This window comes from Scatophagus argus, chromosome 6 (assembly GCF_020382885.2).
Source record: "Scatophagus argus isolate fScaArg1 chromosome 6, fScaArg1.pri, whole genome shotgun sequence".
Lineage (NCBI taxonomy): Eukaryota > Metazoa > Chordata > Actinopteri > Scatophagidae > Scatophagus > Scatophagus argus.
Genome location: NC_058498.1, coordinates 14,629,022 through 14,647,457, shown reverse-complemented (window position 1 = coordinate 14,647,457; position 18,436 = coordinate 14,629,022). Strand labels below are relative to the sequence as shown.

The following is an 18,436-nucleotide window of genomic DNA, read 5'->3' as shown; positions in this document are numbered from 1 at the left end:
GTGGCTAAGCTAACACCAGGACCACAGTAAAATGATGGAGTGACTCGACTAGCTACTTCTAAAACTCTGGCAAAATGATGGAATAACTAAGCTAGCTAGTAGAAGGCTTATAATGATAAAGTGTAGCTGGCTAACATTAAAGCCACAAAGATGAAAGATGGTGTCTAGTTGGCTAATGCTCAGTCCACACTGATTCAGTATTTTAGCTAGCTAATATTACTGTTCAAATTATAAAAATTGTGTCTACGTAGTGGAGGGTGGAGGACAGTATCTCATTTCTCCCACTGATGTCATTGTGATGTCATAAGGGTTATCTCAGCTCTCCGTTCAGATAAATTTATAATAATAGCACAATAATAGATAATTTATAAGCCTGTGCAACAAACATGGGATTTGAAAGATGCGTGCATTTACCAAAAAGTGCTTGACCCGTGCTAGATACTAATTTGGGGTATCTCTGCTGCTTTAATTCTGAACATTTCTTTCTTTTGATTAATACTGAAAACAGGTCATTTAAAAAAACTATGAAATTGGTGATAATGATCAATAATAGCACTTGCTAGCCATCACAAGATCCTCAAGCAGGGCTGGAACATCATACCCTTATGATGGAGTTCATCTCTGGGGGGGTGACCTGCTTGGCCCTCTCTATGGCCGCCAGGACCTGCTGCTGGTGCTGGAGGTCGTGGGTGAGGGGTATGGGTGGGGGTGAAGACAAGGAAAGGAAAGTGAGTGAGACAATAAAAGCGAGACAGAAACAAGTGCAGCAGGGTTTGGGCGGGGGTGCAGAAAGGTTAGATCAATATCAATAGTCCCAACAGAGAGCTGACAACCCTCTATGGTGATGCACCCCCCCCAGTAATTCAGCTATTCATCCAGTCATACAGGCAGGCGCGCACACACACACACACACACACACACACACACACACACACACACAAAAGCCTTCTGTGACACCAGGGAATGGATGGTTGGCTGGTGTGCTGTAATGGGTGGAGGTCAACGCCCTGGTGGGCAGATAAGAGCATGGCTTATCTGAATCACACCACCATTTATTACACTGACACACACAAACACACCCGAGTATTAGAAAAAAAGAGGAGTGGAATGGAGGAGGTGGTGGAGGAGGAGGCAGGGATAAAGAGAAGGAGGGGTGTGGAGGAGGTCGAGAAGGAGGGGGAGGGAAGGCTGGGAGGACAGATTGAATATGACACAGGAAAGTGGGGGAGGGAGGAATGAAGGGAAACTGAGGTGGAAAAGGAAAACGGGAAGCGAGTGATGATGAATGATGGGAGGAGCGACGTGGAGAGGAGAGAAGGGGAGGGATGGGTGAGGGGTCACAGAGGTGGAGAGGTAATGAGGCGGGAATGAGGGTGATCTCATTCCAGGATGTAAGGAATGGGGCTGAGGGTCAGAGGGTCAGTGACGTCTTTGTGTCAGCGTGTGTGTGCACTTACCTCCTGAGACAGGTAAGGGAGGACTTGTGCACAGATCCCGTTCAATCTCTTCACTATCTCAGCCTGTGGGGTGTGAGTGAGTGAGTGTGAGAGAGAGAGAGAGAGAGAGAGAGAGAGAGAGAGAGAGAGAGAGAGAGAGAGAGAGAGAGAGGTTTTTTTTCATTAAAGGGTGTCAATTTTTGTCACTGTCACTACATCCCACGAAAAAACTAAAACCAACACTTTGTCCGTCAGTCTCGGTAGTTTCCAACAACTCTGTCCCATCTGGCACACAGCCCCAAACAAATCCACACAGGTGTTTTCATTTATGCTGCCCCATAAAACCTCACAGTCTCAGGACTATCTGGGCACGTACGGATTGTGCTTGACTGACGGCTCCCTCACGCTCCTGTTGCTACGTAGCAACAAGGGTGGGATAAATCAAGACTGTGATGTTTGACTTTTGAAGACCTAACTTGAGCCTTTTTTCATGGCAGACATTTTGACATGTCAAACAGAGGGGTAAATAATAAAATTAATTCAGCTGCTTCAGTTTCGGGGTCCCAGTATTGTTCATGTTGGCTCACTGTCACACTGTCAGGGCTTACTGGGACACTTGAATAGAACCAAGCCATCATTACTGTTATTAGTAACATCTGCTCTTTTCCTGCTATCACCCGTCAAATAAATGACTGTAGTGAAAAAGAACTGTTGACATTACAATATCTAGTAGTAATTTGGTGACGTCATGCAATTCCCAGCATTGCTCCACCAAACTTCATCCTGCTTAAAAGGTCCCATCAACCGGAGTAAATGAAAACATCTGTGTGGGTGTGCAAGGCCTTTAATGGAAGTCTATGGAATAAACTATATCAGGGGTTGGCTGCAGAGACAAAATTTGACTGAGGCTGGTTTTATGGCCCTTTTTTTGGTCTTTTCATAGGATTTGTTGACAAAGAACGAAACCTAGAATATAGCCAGGTTTTTCCATAAAACCCTTGGGATTCAAACTACACCCTCACTGGTATGGGAAACATCTGCTCTGACCTTCCCAAACCAGGGCACACATCTTCCATCACACACCCACACATCAGACATATCAGACTCCCTTTATTCACCTCATTAATTAAGTTACGTGTACTTAATACTCCTTCTCAAAACTTGGATGCACAAGCAACTACACACACAAACACACACACACACATGGCCTTTCCTTTTCCTCGTCGTGCACGTTCCCTATCTTTCTCACATACAGGTCTATTATCACATTTGGTTGGTAATCATCCAATCCGTCTGAGATATGCAAAGCAGCAGTAATTGTGTTAGAGTGTAATTCGTGGCGCGGTGAGGAGAGAGGGGCCCTCCTAACAGTCATTAGGCATGCAGAGCACAGCTCCCCATCAAACGCTTCACTCCTATCCGCTCATCATTACACATACACACTGCCTGACATATCTAAAATGTCTCTCTAAAATGTCTCTGTGGGACTCGCTCCATGCTAACTATGGCTCTTCCTCTTTTTTCAGTGCCCTTTATGGCATCTTTCTCCCCCCCCCAACTCCTGCTTCTGTCTCTTTTTTTTTTTTATCTATGTTCTCTATTATCCTCCTCTCTGTGTCTCTCTCTCATATATTTTCTATCTGAAAGCTTCTTTCTCTCTTTTGTCCTCTCTTTACATTTTACTTTGCTTCTTTCTAGCTTTACTTTAAGTGCTGCTGGAACACACTGACACTCACTGACAAAACCATTCTGTGTGTGCAAATACAACGTGCATAATATAAAACTGGGGCTGGGACAATGGACAAATACATCAAGGATGTGCAACAGACTGAATTCATTGCTGTTGGAGATGTCTCTGCAGTTTTTGCCAATTTAAATATGCCTTATCTTTATTCTGTAATTTGAAATTGTAGAGGCAAAAGGGAAAGCAAACACAGAGACAAAGATGTGCTCAAGCTGATTTAAAATGTGTTCCAAGGAAGTACGGAAGGCAACCTAAACAAATCTAACATTTCACAGACTTCCACAAGGGTGTCCGGCTTTTGTTCCTGAAGGAGCTTCACTTGTGTCTTGTGTTACTGGTTCCTGTCAAGAATACAACAGGACATGATACTTATATACATATTTTTTTAAATATTCCCAGAACTATTACTTCCTTGTACTTTCAAATGAAGCAACTCAAACAAGCTATCAGCTGTCAGAATAGAATCATTTTTCTCTGCGCCAAGAAATACTCAATTCTTTTTTCACCATGGCCAACAAGATGAACTAGGCCAGAGATCATCATCACACGGACCACTTGAATGTACATTATTTAGACACACAATGAAGTCACCTACATTATACATTTTGTGAACAAAACACAGATGCAAGGGTTATGTTGTCAGGCAGGACCCACATTCAGGTCTAAACGTAGGAGAAGAAAAACATGACGAGAAAACCGAACAATAGAAAGACAAAGAGGACAGTGATAAAGAGTAACAATGTAGCGTCATTCAAAATATTCCCAGTTCATTCCACAACTCAACCTTGCTTTTCCTCACCAAGACAAAACAGAGAGAAAACACAGAGAGAGAAGAGACAAGAGAACAGAGAGAGAGAGAGAGCAGACAGAGTGGAGAGGCATATTTCGAATTGAGTAGGACAGAGTGATCAAGAGGGAGCAATTGAATGTGTGAGAGTGCGAGAGAGAAAGAAAGAGAGAAATAGAGACAGAGGTGGAGAGGGAGGAGGAGGAGCAGCAGAAGTGGGGTGGTGGTGGTGGCTGTGCACAATAGGCCTAGACATGAATGCTCCTCGACACTCGTTTCCACACATCCCCTTCAATTTCAACTCTCTAATAGAACTAGCGACTCTCCGCACCCACTCACACGGTGCACAAAGAAAGTGTTCATCCACGCATGCACGTACGTACACACACATGCAGGGTGACAGGAGCACACATGAACAGAAACACACCACTGCTTACGAACACGTGCCATTAACACACACAAATACAAAAGCATATGCCCCAACAGAGGGGCACTCATGTATGCATGTGTGCGTGTATATGCACACACACACACACACACACACACATGCCTGTCCAGGCAGACTCAATCCACATGCACAAACACATCTATAAAAAAAAATTCAGAGAGCCAACTGGAAAGCATGGGAGTAAATGCACTATATCACAGTAACACACACAGATATATGAAACAACGCACACAAAAAACACAAAACCCCTGCGAATTTCATCACCGTCAGATGAAGGAAAAAGGTGTGATGAGCTGCACACACACAGGGCTCAGTGTTTGTGTGTGTGCTTGTCTTTATGTGTGAGTGTGTGTGTGTTTTCCGCCCATGCATCACAGTGCCCGTCTTGTCCTTCCTACCTCAGAGTTTGTGTGGATGCATATATGTGAAGGTCTTTAAATCACAGAAGCTGCTACTTCTGTGTGTGTGTGTGTGTGTGTGTGTGTGTGTGTGTGTGTGTGCATGTGTCCATTTGTTAAAGTAAGCTTGGTTCTCCCAATATGGCTGTCAGTGTGCACCGTCAATCATAAGACACTGCGTGTGCATTTGTGTGGACGGGCAGCGCCAGACGAGGTCACCGATAAGGGTTGGCCCTTTCGAGGCCCATCGCTCTCTCCTTCCTACAGGCTGAGCATAAATTACTCCCCCAGCGTCACCCACACAAACTGATGTATAGATATTGTCCTCTCACCCCTCCCCTCCTTGAGTGAGGGCTTCCTATTTCTTTTCTTTTTCAAAATGACCAACTGATTCCAACTGCACTGTATTCACTGGATTTAGGGAAGGCTGCTATGATAATTTTATGCTGCTGCTGATGATCTGTTATCACTGCCATAACATTATGTATATTGTACATGGTCAAAATTAAACTAAACAAAGGCTTGGAAATGAAACAGTTCACTTCCTTATGCACATATCCTATCTCAACATAACCATGATGCACAGAGCGAATCAAAACTGATTTGGCAACAGCAGAATAGCAAACCCCTCGGTGCCTGCATTTTACACACAGCCTCAGGTGACATCATTCAAATGTCTCTGAACACTCCCAAAGTGATGGGAGATTATCTCTGCAATTCACACCTGACAATCAGTGAGCTGCAGGTGCACAGTGGGGGGATGGAGTTGGGAATGCACAGCTGTGTCTGCATCAACAGAGTAACAAAGTGTGGGAAGTTACTTTGGACCCTCAAGGTTCTTTTGTTTAAATGGATGATGTTAGCTGACTGGCAGCTGGAATACCTTCAAGGTTCCGGCAGACATGAAATCATCAGTCCAAACAACAAGCTACTGTGATAATGGACTCCGATAAACAACCGGTACACCCTGAGACTTTCTCCAATCACCAAGTTTAAAATGATGCTGTCTACAACACTGAAGGTGGGCATCAGTTAAGAGTAAATAAATAAATAAATAAAATGCATCTCACTTCTGTATTCTACGCTGTTCTGAAACCTCTGAACTTTCTACAGCTCTCATTTGTGTCTCTGATTTCTCCATAACATGATAAAGAGAATATTTCCTAGTGTTCTGAAACGCTAACGTTTTCAAACGTTATGAAAAAGACGGTAGAAAATTCCTGCAATAACATGGCCATCAGAAATGATGTGCAATTAAATGATACAGATGACTGCTGTATAGAAAACATTCAAACAGGAATTTACTGTGACCTGTAGAGCGGTCTACTGGCAAGAATGTAACAATAATACATATCATCATACAGGCGTTACAATTCAATATATTGCAATTTTTGCATGTCTGTAAGAAAGGTGATATACTGCTTTATAAACCTAAGGTCTTTGCGTTCGCACTAGTAAAAAGAGCTTACATCTTGCCTCAGCAGGACATCGTTATGTGGATGTTATATGGAGTGGAAGAGTCAAATGGCTGACGATAGATTGACTGCAACACTACAGCACAAATCTCAGCATGTAAACAGTTAAAAATCAATAGTGTTTCTGAGAAGTGATACAGTTTCACGGAATATTGTAATATTCAAGGGTGTCGATATTTTCTTACACTTCTAATCACCTGCTCTGCTTATTTTGGCAACTGTTGTAAATCTCCAGCTTCATGTTGTGGACCAGTCATTTGCTTACTAAGGGCTTTCAGGTTGATTACTGAACAAGCTGCATACAAAATGCTTATAGAAATTAGTTGCAGGCTCACTAGTGCAGAGCAACAGGAAAATGTACCTTTTACAATTTTATTTTTGAGGAAAGTCTCACAGGCTATATGGGCACAAAGGTACAAAGACAGATCAACGGTTGTTGTCAACATGAACACCTTTGACACACAGATGCCAGAATATTGTAATGCTAATTTTTCTGGCCTAGCTCCACAAACAGGCAAGCCCCCTCAGTTTGAATGCAGCTTGTTTCACAAACAAAAAATATATGCTTCAGTGTTAGAGCAATTTTTGCAATTGCAATTTGTTTTTCATTGACAAAATACAGTTTTAAATGTCATGTGATGAGAACATGGAATAAATGTGGACTCACCTGTTTGTGCATCTCAATATTGAGCCCATAGGACATCTCATAGTACTGTACAGGAGAGGAAGACAAAAAGAAAAAGTTATAACGCATACATTATATACCTGTAACTGTTCCCAGAAAATCTTGTGCAAAGGAGCACCATGTTAATGCTTCATTATTAAGTGCGTGTGATGTGCATTTGGATAACGCTGTAATGTGAAATCAGACAAAAGCTCTCTTTTTCAGCTGGCAATATTAACAAAATAAAAGTTGAATTTTGTAATTGCTGATTGTTGTTAATAAATGATTAAGTAATGTGTCATAATTCACAAAATCAAAAAATATACAAAAATATGAAGACAACCATACCCAACAAAAAATAGTAACGTTTCCCAGGCCTCGGGTCTGGATGTATAGTGCAGAGCAGTACTCAGCTAAAACTACAACTATAAATATGTGGCACAATTTGAACGATTTTCAATCATGAAATCTAATTAATTAAAGTTGAGTTATCCATCTGCTCAATCCATCAAGCATATCTTAAACATTTTAAAAAGAGATCGCAAATTTTGATTCTACAGACCTATTCCCACCACAAACATGGCTGCATGCACACATGCAAAGACAAGACACACAGCTACAAATCAGAAAAGGAACTGAGAGAGGAAAGGAGACAGTAGAGAAAGAGCCTCTGTTGAGTGTGTGTGAGTGTGTGTTCAGTGTTAATGAGAGGGCCACCCTCTAGGCGTCAACCCTGTTAATCACCCACTCTGTCTGCGGGGGGACTGGCTCTGTCACTGGAAAACAAACAACACACACAAATGCGTACACATACATACACGCACAAACACAAACGCACACAAATACACACAGGAGACTGTCTCTCGTTTGGTCTGTTTGATCTCATACTGACACTACCACACAGACTAATGCACATATACACCTGACAACACGCACACACAGACACACACACTCCTTTTTTCTGTAGCCGCTTGGGCCCACGCAGAAGCTCCCTAAAGTAATTACAATGTTGGGGAAATTGAGGTGCTGCCACTGGCCAGGGGAGTGGGGCAACCTGATATGCTATTAGGAGTATGTGTGTGTGTGTGTGTGTGTGTGTGTGTGTGTGTGTGCGTGCGTACGGTGGGAGGGTTCATTGTGAGGATACAAGGCCTGGCCTACCACTGATGGAGTGGAAGTGCGATTGAAAGCGTGCTCACACGTGTGTGTGTATGTGTGTGAGTGTGTGTGAGAGATGATGAGAGAGAGAGAGTAAAGGAGAACAGATGAGCCCTGTTGCATTCATAATTCAATTTTTATAACAAAATTTAGTCTCAATCTGAAGACTTTTTGATTGAAACATTTCTTTGTATACCAGGAAAATATAAATATCAGTAAATACAGATTCCATGACCAAATTTGATGACAAAATCAAGTTTGAACAAACACACCACACATCATAATTGTAACATAGGTTGCAGAATTGATGTTGGTCCATTCATTCGTGTTGCATCCACTACCTCACTGAGTGACATTTTAACAGGTGTTGCCGTGGTAACTATGCTGCAGGCAATTGGATTTTTAAAAAGGCTGCATCACCTTTATTCAGAATTTTTCCAGCATAACCTACTTGTTTTGTCCATTTTATGTTAATTAAGAGCAACTGGCCAGATAAAGCTAAATGTTACAGATCAGATTGCTGTTTATGAATGTGCTCCACTGGAGTAAGCAGCAATGACTTCTCAGATCATAACAGACTGATTATTTAATCTTCCCCTCTTTCGTTGTTCAAATTTAGATAAAAAGTGACAGACACCTAGACCATAGGTGTGCTTAATGTAGACCTGCAGCTTATGTGCATCTCCACAAAAAAATGCAGTGACATCCACTTAGAAGGCTATGTGATTGGTCCGCTTTGGCTGATTTGTATTTTCTCCAATTTGTTACCTGTGTCAATAATGATAATTCCAGACACATCAAAGAGCATGAAAAGGCCGATGAAAAAGGTCAAACCCGTAACGCATGCATGATGACTGGTCGGTACAACATTTAAATCCTGCAGCAGAACCTTCCATCAAACTTTCAATTACTCTTTGCATATATGCGGCTTTGTCTGGTTTTTTTCAGGATTTTGATTTGGCAAATGCTTTAATTGGGTCACAGAGTAAACTGGAAGCCAGTGTTCTTACAAAGCCAAAAGACATATCTTTTCTTAGGCTTAAGCAAAATAAGACCTTCATTTTCTTTTCCTTACTTTGTGATATTATCAGCCTGTAGGCTTCCATCTATCCTGCCGGACATTTACCCGACCATCAAAGTAAACCACAGCTTGTACAGACTTCATTCAACTATTAACTTATCTGGATAATTTGGTGTAATTAACATAATGAATGCAAAAGAAAATATATTTAATTGTGAATGTCAGTGGGTAAATATTACAACACCACTTAAACTAGACATTTCTGAATTTGTCATCATTTTTATCACTACATCCTTTGGCATGATTGTGTTTCTGTTCGAATACATGTTTGTGTGTGCGCACAACTGCTATCAGGCTAACAATGCCAGGGCGTGTGTGTGTGTGTGTGTGTGTGTGTATGTGTGATCATATGCACTCACGCCTGCCCGAAATAAACACAGAAGAAGTGTGTATGTTAGTGTGCGCATATGTGTGTGCCTGTTGGCTGGCTGATGGTGGAGAGAGCAGTGCGGCGGCACAGATTAGATGAGATTAAAGCCAGTCAGAGGATCAATTAGAGGCAAAACATCAGACAGCTACACAGCCACAGCCAGCAACAATGAGATTAGCCCCGAGGTGGAGCAAAGAGCGGGCGAGCACATCTGTGTGTGCATCATTGCGTGTGAACGTGTATGTGTGGAAAGAGAGAGAGAGGAAAAAAGTGGAAAACAGAGGAAATGAAGGGGAGAGAGAAAGAACACATACAGTAGAGTTCCTCTTGTAACACAATGGAAGTGAAAAATAAAGAATAATTCCAGTTTTTTAAAACTATGGTATTATTTTAGTTTTGGCTGGGTGTGGGCAGGGTTCACATAAGATGTAAGAATGTAGTTCCCAACTTTGACATGAGACAGACAAGTTAACTTCGATTTAAGAGTGTACATGTGTACATAATGTTAATAACAGCACAGTGAGGAAACTCTTACACCATAACATATAGAAAAAGAACCAACACATTTCAGAAAAAGACTTACCCCTTTTCTATGTATTCAACCAACATGGAACTTTGAATTGCACATTGTGCAATAATGAACTGAATTCTGACACCAAGAATCGAAATTCAGTTGTGACATTCCCATCCCTAATGATTAACTCTTTGTTTAAAACATGCATGGTTGTCTGACAGCTAGTATTTTCAAAATCTTTGAAAAATTCCCTTTCGAGAGAGATATTTTAAAGTGAGCAACAAGAAAAGAGACATGAGACTGTTCTGCTACAGGAAGGTTGTGGAAAGAGGTGAGGTGTGCATATACAAGAAAAGAAAAAATATTCATTGAAAGAGAGGGTGAAAACATAAGAACAAGACAAAATCATTTATTTGCATCAACATCTGAAGCCCTGTACTTGCAACAAGAAAAATGAAGTTTATGTAAGAATCAAACAGAACAGTAGCAACTGATGAACAAGACACACATACACACAGATTCACTCACCATGATATAATGGCGCTGCATCTCTGACTTCTCACTGGCCAACTTGTCACACTCAAGCTTCAAACTGGAGAAAGAGGGAGAGAAGAGGAGAGGAGCCAGGAGTCAGACCTTGTTAGTCAGCTCGACAGTCTTCTTTCTAAAGTGCTGACACCAGGTGACTTTTGCCCCCTTCATCATCATTACCTCCACTTTCACCAAAGGCACTGTCACTGCTTTCATCATCACTTCCACCCTCATCACTGCCTCCACCTTCATCATCATCTGCACCACTTCCATTGTCATCATCTCAGCTCTCGGCTACCATTACCATCTTTATCATCATCACCACCTCCTTCATCATCATCGTCATCACCATTACCGCAGTCATCATCCTCATCTTAACTTGCCAGTGGAGGTTTTCTTTTTTCACCATGCTTGGCAAGGTCAATTGACAGTAGGGAGGTCAAACTCATTCTGAACTTCACAGTTGTGTCTAGCCAAACTGTCTGCTTTCTAAATCAGAGAAGAGGCAGTCAAATACAAAGTCTAAATATAGTGTTGGAGCATTTCCTGCAACCCAGTGCCTGCGACAGCCATTAGCTGTAATCATGTCACTGCTGATGTCACGCAAGGCGACAGGACAAAGGAGGACGCATCAACAAGTCACCCTGATCATCAAATGAAAAAGACAGAGGGGGAAAGAGGGGAAAAGAATTCCCCTGGATGCCTGTGATTGAAGCAGCCAGTTACAATGTGCCAGTCTCAGAAGGCATCGTGCGATGTGAGGACTGGATAAGACTCAGATCAAATAAAGATATGCGCAGGCACACGGTAGATAGTTTCATATTTAGGATCAGTCTGAATCCTGTTTGATGGTGTGTGTATATTTTTGCTGGAATGTTCTTCTCAGTTGCCTACAGGAAATGACAGCTCGATTACAGCGAGTGCTAGCTGAATCTTCATCGCTCTTAGTCTTAACTGGCAGACTGAAGACAGCGTTGCACAAGGGCAATAATGTCAGCTTACTCATACACATAATATTGTGCTCCTTCTATAATTATTACAATAGATTCGGCGCGTTCATTGTGGTTTGATTTCATTATTGACAGACATAACATTGAAACATAGAGAACATAAATTATCATATTTAATGTCTAAAAGACATTAGTTAATGCTTGCGTTTGTGTTTTACATACAGCACAGTGCCACCATGCCACCCAGTTTAGAAAGTTTTGCTTGACATATTAATTCAGAAAAAGGGAACACAGAATCAGACATGTACTGACCCAGAATCTGTATTTCTGTCAGCTCTCATGGTGCTGTCTCTCTCCAAATTTCCCAAAAAAAGTTCAGAGCCTAATATCAGATCAATCACCTTTTTTATATAACTTCTGATATGGAATGAGGGAATGAGGACAAATGGTGGGCTGATGTGCAATTATCCCTCTTTGAAATTATCTTTAATTGAAATACATGAAAATAAAAGCATTGGCTAGCATTAAAACAGAGGATACTTTAACTAGAAAGTGCTGACGACTTTGATTTTAAGACGTTATTGCTGTGACATTTCTGCACCACACTAGCCAGAGATGACTTTGCAATAAGGGAGCGTAAGCAGTTACATGACGTATTTACATAGTCACACTCTGTTAGCACAGTTAGCTGATGCAAACTGCCCGTTAACAAGGACATCTCCTCTGAGGAATGAGAATCTGTCTCAACACTGCAACTCCATCCTGCTCTGCAGCCAGAACTCACACAGTTTGAGTCTAAGTCCCACACACTATAAAGGTGAGGATATTTTCTGCTGTATAAAAACTCAGAACAGTATGGACAAGGTTGATTATGCCATGGCATGTATCCATCCTGATCAACAATCATGGGGCGGTGGAGGGTGGTGGTGGGGCGTTCCTTTGTTAGGGGTGATGTCCAGGTTTATTCTGCCACCTATTCATGTTCGTGTGTGAGCAGACTCCACTTATCCAAAATGCTCCCCTTCCCTCCTACATAAAACCCTTCCTACTATCCCTGTGTACATGCGTAGGCTGTGTGGTGGGTTGTCATGACGACAGGCCTCCCTGCTGCCAGCCTACCTGGGATTGGCTGTGTGCCTCCTCTGATTGGTGCTCAGCAGCCCCCGGGCCTGCACCGCTGCTCTCAAACGACACTTTGATGGAGTTTTATTGCCGATTCTTCCGTCTCTAAATCGCTCCTGCTGTCATCTTTATTTTGATTTATGTATTCCCTGATCTATTTATGCATGTGAGCGACGGGAGGGGAGGAGAGGTTCAGAGAAGGGAGGGTGGGGGGTGGAAAGAGGAAGACAGTGACAGCTACAATGCTTGCTACTATACCCAGGGGAACGCCTGCGGTACATTTGCCTTTTAAAGACTTCAGCAACAGACAGGCACAGCACAGCAGCAGAGCGCTACAAAGCCTTTTCTGTGGCTCCCACCCCCCTCCTGAGTCAATAGACACTGTATGCATGTTCTGTACGCTCAGACAAAAAAGGTATTCTTTCAACTGCACCCTGGTTCTCTGAAGAGGGTTAAACGGTGCTGCTCACCGTTGTGGGAATTACAAAAACCAAAGGCGAAGAAAAAGACACGCAGGGTGTTAATGCTGTTTCAGAATCCGCCACAAACAAGAGCAATCAGACCAGAGCAGGGATTCTGCACACAATCTGCCAGGCTTTCATCTGCCTTCGCTCATCTCAGAAACCAGCAGAGGCAAGCCTCTGGAAGGTTCTCGGAGAACAGGTACAGAGGAACAAACCAAGCTCCTCAGGAAGGAAGGCGGAATTCAAAGACTCTATTCTCACAAAGAGAGGATCTCTCGCTGAGATTCAGACCCCGTGGCGTCCCCACTCTTTATATCTACTATCAAACAGATCAGCTGGGGTCGAACCAGGCAGTTTGGAAGTGCCTCAGACTTCTGGCATTGTAGCAGTATTTAAGAAGTAAAGGGAGATCAATAGCCTAGGGTAAACAAGATTGATTTAGGTATGAGTCAATAAAGGATGTTTCCACAATGTGCAGTGTGTTGGTAGAGCTGAGAAACGGTGAAACAAATACAGACATCTTCATTTCATCACAGCTGACTACTGAGTTGTTATCCAAGTTCAAGCTACACTGTTTAAACTTTATTTTATGACTCTGTTATTCCCAAATATTTTCCAAATAATTTCTTCAAACTTTTTTGGAATTAATACAGTTTGGTTTGCTGACGGGGGAATTTCCTTGAATGAACGGTTCCATTTAAACTGAAGCAAAAATGTATTTATAACTCCTTTTTTATTAGAAAATCTATTCTTAAAACATGCAGGATTCTGTGCTTGCCTATATATGATTTGCAGATTTTTGCAGGTTCATCTGAACATGTCTAATTAACGCAGAATTATTTAACTCCAGTGAACTTCCCCAGAAATCATTTGACATTTGAGGACCTGTAAAATGAAAAGTGAGATACTTTCTAAAGGTAACTGTATGTGACAACATTGTCTGAAATTAAGCATTGACAAATGCCATACAATAACATCAAAACCAGTTTTTGGCTTGGATATGACAGCTTTCAGCAGCCATATTGCAGCTCAATTCTACAGTTTAACATTGTAGCGACTGTGAAAAAGTGTTTTGCATTTCTGTTTCTGTTTGTGTGAAGTGTCCATGCCAATGTTTTTGCTTGCACCTGTGGTATTGTGCTTGGAGGAACTGAAACTCATCCTTGATCCTGTCACAGGAGTCGGAGGTTGTGAATTTCAGCTGCTGCGATGAAGCCTGCCAAAGAGAAAAGAACAACAGAGGACAAGGTAAGAAACAAGAGACAAGAGACAGATTAAGAAAGATGACGAGGGCTGAATGACAGTAAGAGAGCAGAGTGAGAGACAATTAAAAACATGAAAATGAAATCAAGCAGTTTTCAATTTGACACAGTCCAGTGGGTATGACATTAGTAAGAAACTGGCTGCCAAGTATGTTTCCATACACAGGCGGCCAAATGCATAAAATCCTGTGCAGATTCTAGGCTAAAACTGTGTAGTCACAAAAGCATAAACATGCAGTATTTAAATGCCTGCATATTCTGTTAGTTGTCTCCATCACTGTGAAATTATGTGCCTGCACACCAGCCTAAACCACACACAGCAACAATTATAAATGGATCTATCGGCGGACTCTCATGTCTTTGGTCTGGCACTGTCATCTTCTCTACAGTGCTGAAGCAAGCTTAAGAGTTATTACCTGTGGCCATTACCAACAATAGCATATGTTCTGTGCTTTAACAGCCTATTGATTAATGACAGGTGACGGACTTCAACTGACAGTCTTATGTGTGTTATTATTTTCCCAGCCCTTACTGTTATTACAAAATTCAATTTGGGTGACAATATATAAACCCACTTACAATAGCGCTTGCTAGTATAAATAATGATGTTAACACATAAATATTATTATAGTGCACTTGCTTGAAACTGTATTGAGTCCTGAGGTAAACAGATTTAACTCCAAATACAATTTCTCTGAAATTCCATCACTTAGGTACTGGTTCTCATTCCCACACTGCAATGCGCTGTGCATTTGGATTTGTGGACTAGTTAGGGGTAGGTTATATGGATAAAAAAAACAGCTCCTTTCTCATTTCCAGTGGACAAGCTTAGCATTCTGCCTTTGTTTGTGTGTGTGTGTAAGTTCCATAACATCAACAGAAGAAGACAACAGCAGGTTACTTGCAAACTCAGCGCTGAATGAATGATGTTAGTGTGCTGCTTGAATGGAGAGGGGCATAAAACTATTCATGCACCAACGTCTGAAACTTCAACACATCTCGGAGCATTGCGCCGGTAAAGGGCATTTCAAAAGGGCAGTGCACCAAGTGCCACCCATGTCATGTCAACAATTTCTGTTTGTGCCTCACCCAGCAAGCTACAACATCGTTCTTTCACCTAGCCTGGATGTTGCTATTAGCCTTTTTTGTAATTCTGTTCACACTACATTCCCCAGGCAGCAGTGGATGGCCTGGTTGTGTGTTAGAGCACAGCAAGCATCAAACCCAAATAGGGACAAAATCTCATTATTTCTCAGCAGACTGCATAATGGGTCAGGTGGGGGTGGGGGAAGGGATCGACATTTTCCCACTACGATTGAGCAGGCATAAAAAAACCATCAGAAATCTGATTGCAGCACTTATGGGAAGCTAGCCTGCCGCTGTTGGGATTGACCTGACGCTTTGTAGCCTGCTCCCCACGGCATGTCGCTCAGCTTCATTTTTAACTACAAACAGGCTGCTCCGCATTCACAGAGTCATGGCCACAGAATATGCTAAGCAACAGGATTGCTTCAGGATGTAGGAACAGACCTGCTTGTTTCAAAGGCTGAATTATTATTTTTATTTTTTTATTTTTTTTGCTTTGTGGCTCACTAGGCAGTATTTGGCTTGAGGATGAATTTTTACTAAAGCCTCCATGGGTAACTACATATGTATGTAAGTATGGTATTATATCAGATTTGGACACTAAATGAAACATTTTACACACACACAAAAATGAACACCTACACAAAAACAGACAAACATTAAGACTGGAAAGGAAAGACAGACAATAAAACCAAGTGAAAAAAAAGACACCTAAGAAAAAAAACACATGCACAAAATCATGCACACAGTCCTGCAAAACAGTGAAGAGCATAGTGACCCCAGCCATTACACTTTCAAATGTCATGAGAAGTGCTGACATTATCATGCTGCTGCCACACACAGAAACCCCCAATCCACATAAACTGAGCTGCTGCTCGGAGACAGAGGCTCTGACTGTAAAGCAGAATAACCTTTTCCATTATCTCTCCAGCCAGTATGGCATGGACCAAACTCAGCAAACAGCAGCTCGGCTATATGGGTCTGTGCCACACAGAGCCTGTGTCAATACAAAGCACTTTACTACAGGCAGCCATACAACTGCACTGGCTTGGTTTCTGAGCACTATGTGCGTCTATGTGTCTGTGTGTGTTTGTTTGCCTACAGGTTACCCCTGTGCCTAAGGGTAAAGTTGTTGCTCTAGATTTGATTTCTTCCCTGTGAAGCACAGTATGCAAACGTTTAAAATACTAAAATTTTCTCAGTCAACAGCCTGAGGTATGGCTTCCAGTACAACAGGGAATACAGAAGGAGACAGAGAAGACAAACAGTCAAAGACAAAGGCAAGGGGAAAGGAAAGCGAAAAGGGAGAGAAAGAATTTTTTAAAGCCAGAACATTATAAAACCGACAAACAAAAGCCAGGTAATGTAAATCATAATCCATGTTGCATTGACCACTGCTAGTCAAGGCTCATGTGGTTTGTTTTCTTCCGGAAAAACCTAACATGATAGTGGTGTGACGAATGAGGAAATCGAACAAGGGTGTCTGCAACACTGTCTCCAATAGCCTCCGTTTCTGTCTTCTGGACTAAAATGGAACCACGGAGTTTTCAAACTGAAACTGTTTCAGTAGCATTTTCAAATGTAAAACACCAGGAAAGTGTGGACGCTAAGCATAAACCCACAGCGCTGAGCAGAGACTATACCAATGTAAAACTACTGGAGTGATGTTGAAAGTGTTTATACGCAAAACAGTCCGCATGATAGGAATTTCACTAACAAAAGTGACTCTGGTTAATTAAGAAGACAAAGTTAACTGTTATTAAGAAACACTAATATAAATTTCATTTTGTATTACAACGTAATATGTTAGGATGGTAAATTAGATTTGGTGGAATCCAAAAAACAAGGACTACAACTTTTCAGTCTGATCTAAACTGTTTTATCTCCTGTGTTTATGACTTAAGAGTATGTGTGAAAAAAAAAAGGTTTTGTTTTTTTTTGGTCATGATTCGTTGTCGGACTACTCATTTGTGCAATAAAAGGCTAAAGTGCACAACCCTTACTCCATAAGGACTAAAAGCATTCATGTTTTCCTCCACGATATGTAATCTCTCCATGCATTTTAAACACAAGGTACATATAACTTTCTGTTATCAAGTTATAAGATTACGTCTTTCTTAGAAATGTATTTTAATCAGTGCTAATCTGCTGTAGCTTTAGCCGATTAATACAGGAGAGGAAACGGTTCAGATCAGATTTAGAAAGCAGATAATCAGAATATTTTTTTCTCACTTGCCTCTCAAGGCTTCCATGAGCAAACAAATTGTGAAATAGTCTTTGTTTCTGTGAATACAGCACATCGTGTTCTTTTCAGAAGCCTGAACTGCTTGTATTTATTTTCAGACATATTGCCCATTGTACACATGCCGCTTATCCATCCTACTTTGACCAAACCTGTGATGATGTTTCTAATGTTGTTTGTTGTGATTGAGTTTATTTAGTATTGGTAGTTCTGTCTTGTGATCCTCAGTTGTCCTTTGGTCTTTCTCCACCCTTTAGTTTTTCTTGTCACTTTCAGCTTGGAGTTAATCATTGTGACAGGAACATTTTTATTCAAGCAAACAATTCTACACAAAGGGAAATGGATATGTGGTAATTTTTATGTGGGAATGGTGTCCCACAGGGACAATCAGACCAAACAAAGTGGTTGGCAGTGGTCAACATCTGGTTGCCTGGGGCAACAACATAACTGTCGCACTTCAGAAGTTTCATAAACTTCTAAAATAGATCAGAGCTCTACAGCAGAAATTATGTTTTTACTGACCCAAGATCAAATGTTGCAACATTTGGCTGATGGCTGACAATAATTTGCAAGCTTTTCTGGAGGTAATGTTAATATCGATGCAAGCTTGCAATATGATTTTGTTATTAAACACCACTTCAGCTACAGAACCTGCGCACCCAGAAAAAAGTCAACAACTACAACAATCTTACCTAGTGTGCAAC

At 41.5% G+C, this 18,436-nt stretch overlaps 1 protein-coding gene across 3 annotated transcripts in view; it reads right to left on the bottom strand.

The window, feature by feature from the left end:
- tle5 (TLE family member 5, transcriptional modulator) overlaps positions 1-18,436 on the bottom strand; it is a 35,102-nt gene that overhangs the window by 4,549 nt on the left and 12,117 nt on the right. For 2 of the 3 annotated variants that reach the window (XM_046391702.1, XM_046391701.1), the window contains exons 2-6: positions 14,270-14,358; positions 10,604-10,667; positions 6,956-7,000; positions 1,458-1,520; positions 602-676 (exon numbers count right to left, since the gene is read on the bottom strand). In XM_046391702.1, coding sequence (XP_046247658.1) covers positions 602-676; positions 1,458-1,520; positions 6,956-7,000; positions 10,604-10,667; positions 14,270-14,358 — 336 coding nt within the window. The remainder of the gene's footprint in view (positions 1-601; positions 677-1,457; positions 1,521-6,955; positions 7,001-10,603; positions 10,668-14,269; positions 14,359-18,436) is intronic. The other variant, XM_046391703.1, reaches the window with a different exon arrangement.